The sequence below is a fragment of the Stegastes partitus genome, unplaced genomic scaffold, assembly GCF_000690725.1.
Source record: "Stegastes partitus isolate 25-593 unplaced genomic scaffold, Stegastes_partitus-1.0.2 Scaffold1526, whole genome shotgun sequence".
Lineage (NCBI taxonomy): Eukaryota > Metazoa > Chordata > Actinopteri > Pomacentridae > Stegastes > Stegastes partitus.
This window is the reverse complement of record NW_007579257.1, coordinates 147,876-149,590: the sequence shown is the minus strand read 5'-3', so window position 1 is coordinate 149,590 and position 1,715 is coordinate 147,876. Positions and strand designations below refer to the sequence as shown.

The following is a 1,715-nucleotide window of genomic DNA, read 5'->3' as shown; positions in this document are numbered from 1 at the left end:
AGCTTCGCTTTTTTGACACTCCTGGCTCCTATTTTTCGTTTCTCTTTGGTTCTGATGTCATTGATCAGCTTCAGGCCACCGCCGCTGCAGTTACCTCCTTCAGCTACAGGTTCATCAGTATTACTATTATTACAGCAGTAGCTTTAGATGTAATCGTGCACTCTTACGACACATTTTTTTCTGCTATATGTGTATTTTAATTTTTATTCTTTAAAATGTTTAATGCTGAGTGTGCATTTCTGTGTGACTGATCCTCTAATCATCTCTACCACAGCAGTATATGTGTACTGTCACATTTTTATGCAACCGGTGGGAAATTTATACTTTAGATTACCTTTAATATGTATTTTAAGACATGTTCTTAGGGTTTTTTTCGACGCTTATGGCGGTTTGGTTGCCTTCAGGTCCTGTCGGACATATACCTTACCGTCTACATCAACATTCCGTCCCTACATAGTATTTACCCCACCATCATATATATATTCCATAAAATCATTTGAATCCATTCAAATATAATTTATTAACATCAATATTAGTTTTCATAATAGAACATTATCTGCTTAAACCGCAACAATTTCACAGCCATCTTAATCCTGAAGTGACAATTCAGGTTTACGAGCCTTAATGGAGTACCTGAATGCAGCATAAATCATCGGCGCCATTCGTCAGTGTTCGGCCCTTCGTCCTCGCCTCCTGATTGGTCCGCTGAACCTCGTGTTTCCGGACGTGACCGCTTCAGAGAGTCACCTTGCCCCGGCCGCTGCTGCTGCTGCTGCTGCACCGGTGAGAGAGCAGGTGGACCGACCCGCCCAGAGGCACACAGGCAGGCAGACAGCGGGACTCTGAAGCCGGCCACTGACCCACCCACCGACCGACCGGGGGAAACATGGCGGAGGCAAAGCCCAAGACCTCTCCGAAGGCCATCAAGTTCCTGTTCGGGGGTTTGGCCGGGTAAGCGCCGCTGCGAGCTGTCATGCTAACATGCTAATTTGAGAGGTCAGGCTGCTAACGGAGGAGCTAACAGAGGAGCTAACACACATTGACGTTTTTGTGCTGAAGCCTCCGTTTAATGTCGAGCCGTTGAGCAATGGAGCTGTTCCGGCTCCGTCCGGCTGCACCACCAGTTGCTAACGCCGGCTGCTAATGCTAGCGGCTAACGCTAGCTGACCGTGAATAGTTCTCAGCGCAGCGACGCTGTCGTGTCCCCATCACGGCTCTGGTCCGTGTCCCCATCACGGCTCTGGTCCGTGTCCCCATCACGGCTCTGGTCCGTGTCCCCATCAGGGCTCTGGTCCGTGTCCCCATCAGGGCTCTGGTCCGTGTCCCCTTCGACATCAGCATCGAGTCAGTAACCAACATTAACCTCATTTAACCAGCTCACAGCAGGCGGGACAGGGCGACGGTTCAGCCTCCGAAGGGACACCGGTGCAGGGGGAGCGCTGCACTGCTTTAAGCACCTGCTCATCCGGCTGTGATCCGTCAGAACAGAACGAGCTAAAAAAATATGCAGAAAGTTATAACTTGTACTAAGACAGACTCGGACATTAGTGAGGGAAAGCTGCATTTAAACGCTCACCAGAACTATTTGTTTTGGTGTTCTGCTGGTCAGCTGTCAGTCTAGTGCTGGCAGTCAGGCTAATGCTAGCAGTCAGGCTAGTGCTAGCAGTCAGGCTAATGCTGGCAGTCAGGCTAATGCTGGCAGTCAGGCTAGTGCT

At 49.7% G+C, this 1,715-nt stretch overlaps 1 protein-coding gene across 1 annotated transcript in view; it reads left to right on the top strand.

The window, feature by feature from the left end:
- Positions 1–726: 726 nt before the first annotated feature.
- slc25a11 (solute carrier family 25 member 11) overlaps positions 727–1,715 on the top strand; it is an 8,812-nt gene continuing 7,823 nt past the window's right edge. Inside the window, exons 1-2 of the mRNA XM_008300335.1 lie at positions 727–951; positions 1,285–1,344. Coding sequence (XP_008298557.1) covers positions 887–951; positions 1,285–1,344 — 125 coding nt within the window. The 5' untranslated portion in view covers positions 727–886. The remainder of the gene's footprint in view (positions 952–1,284; positions 1,345–1,715) is intronic.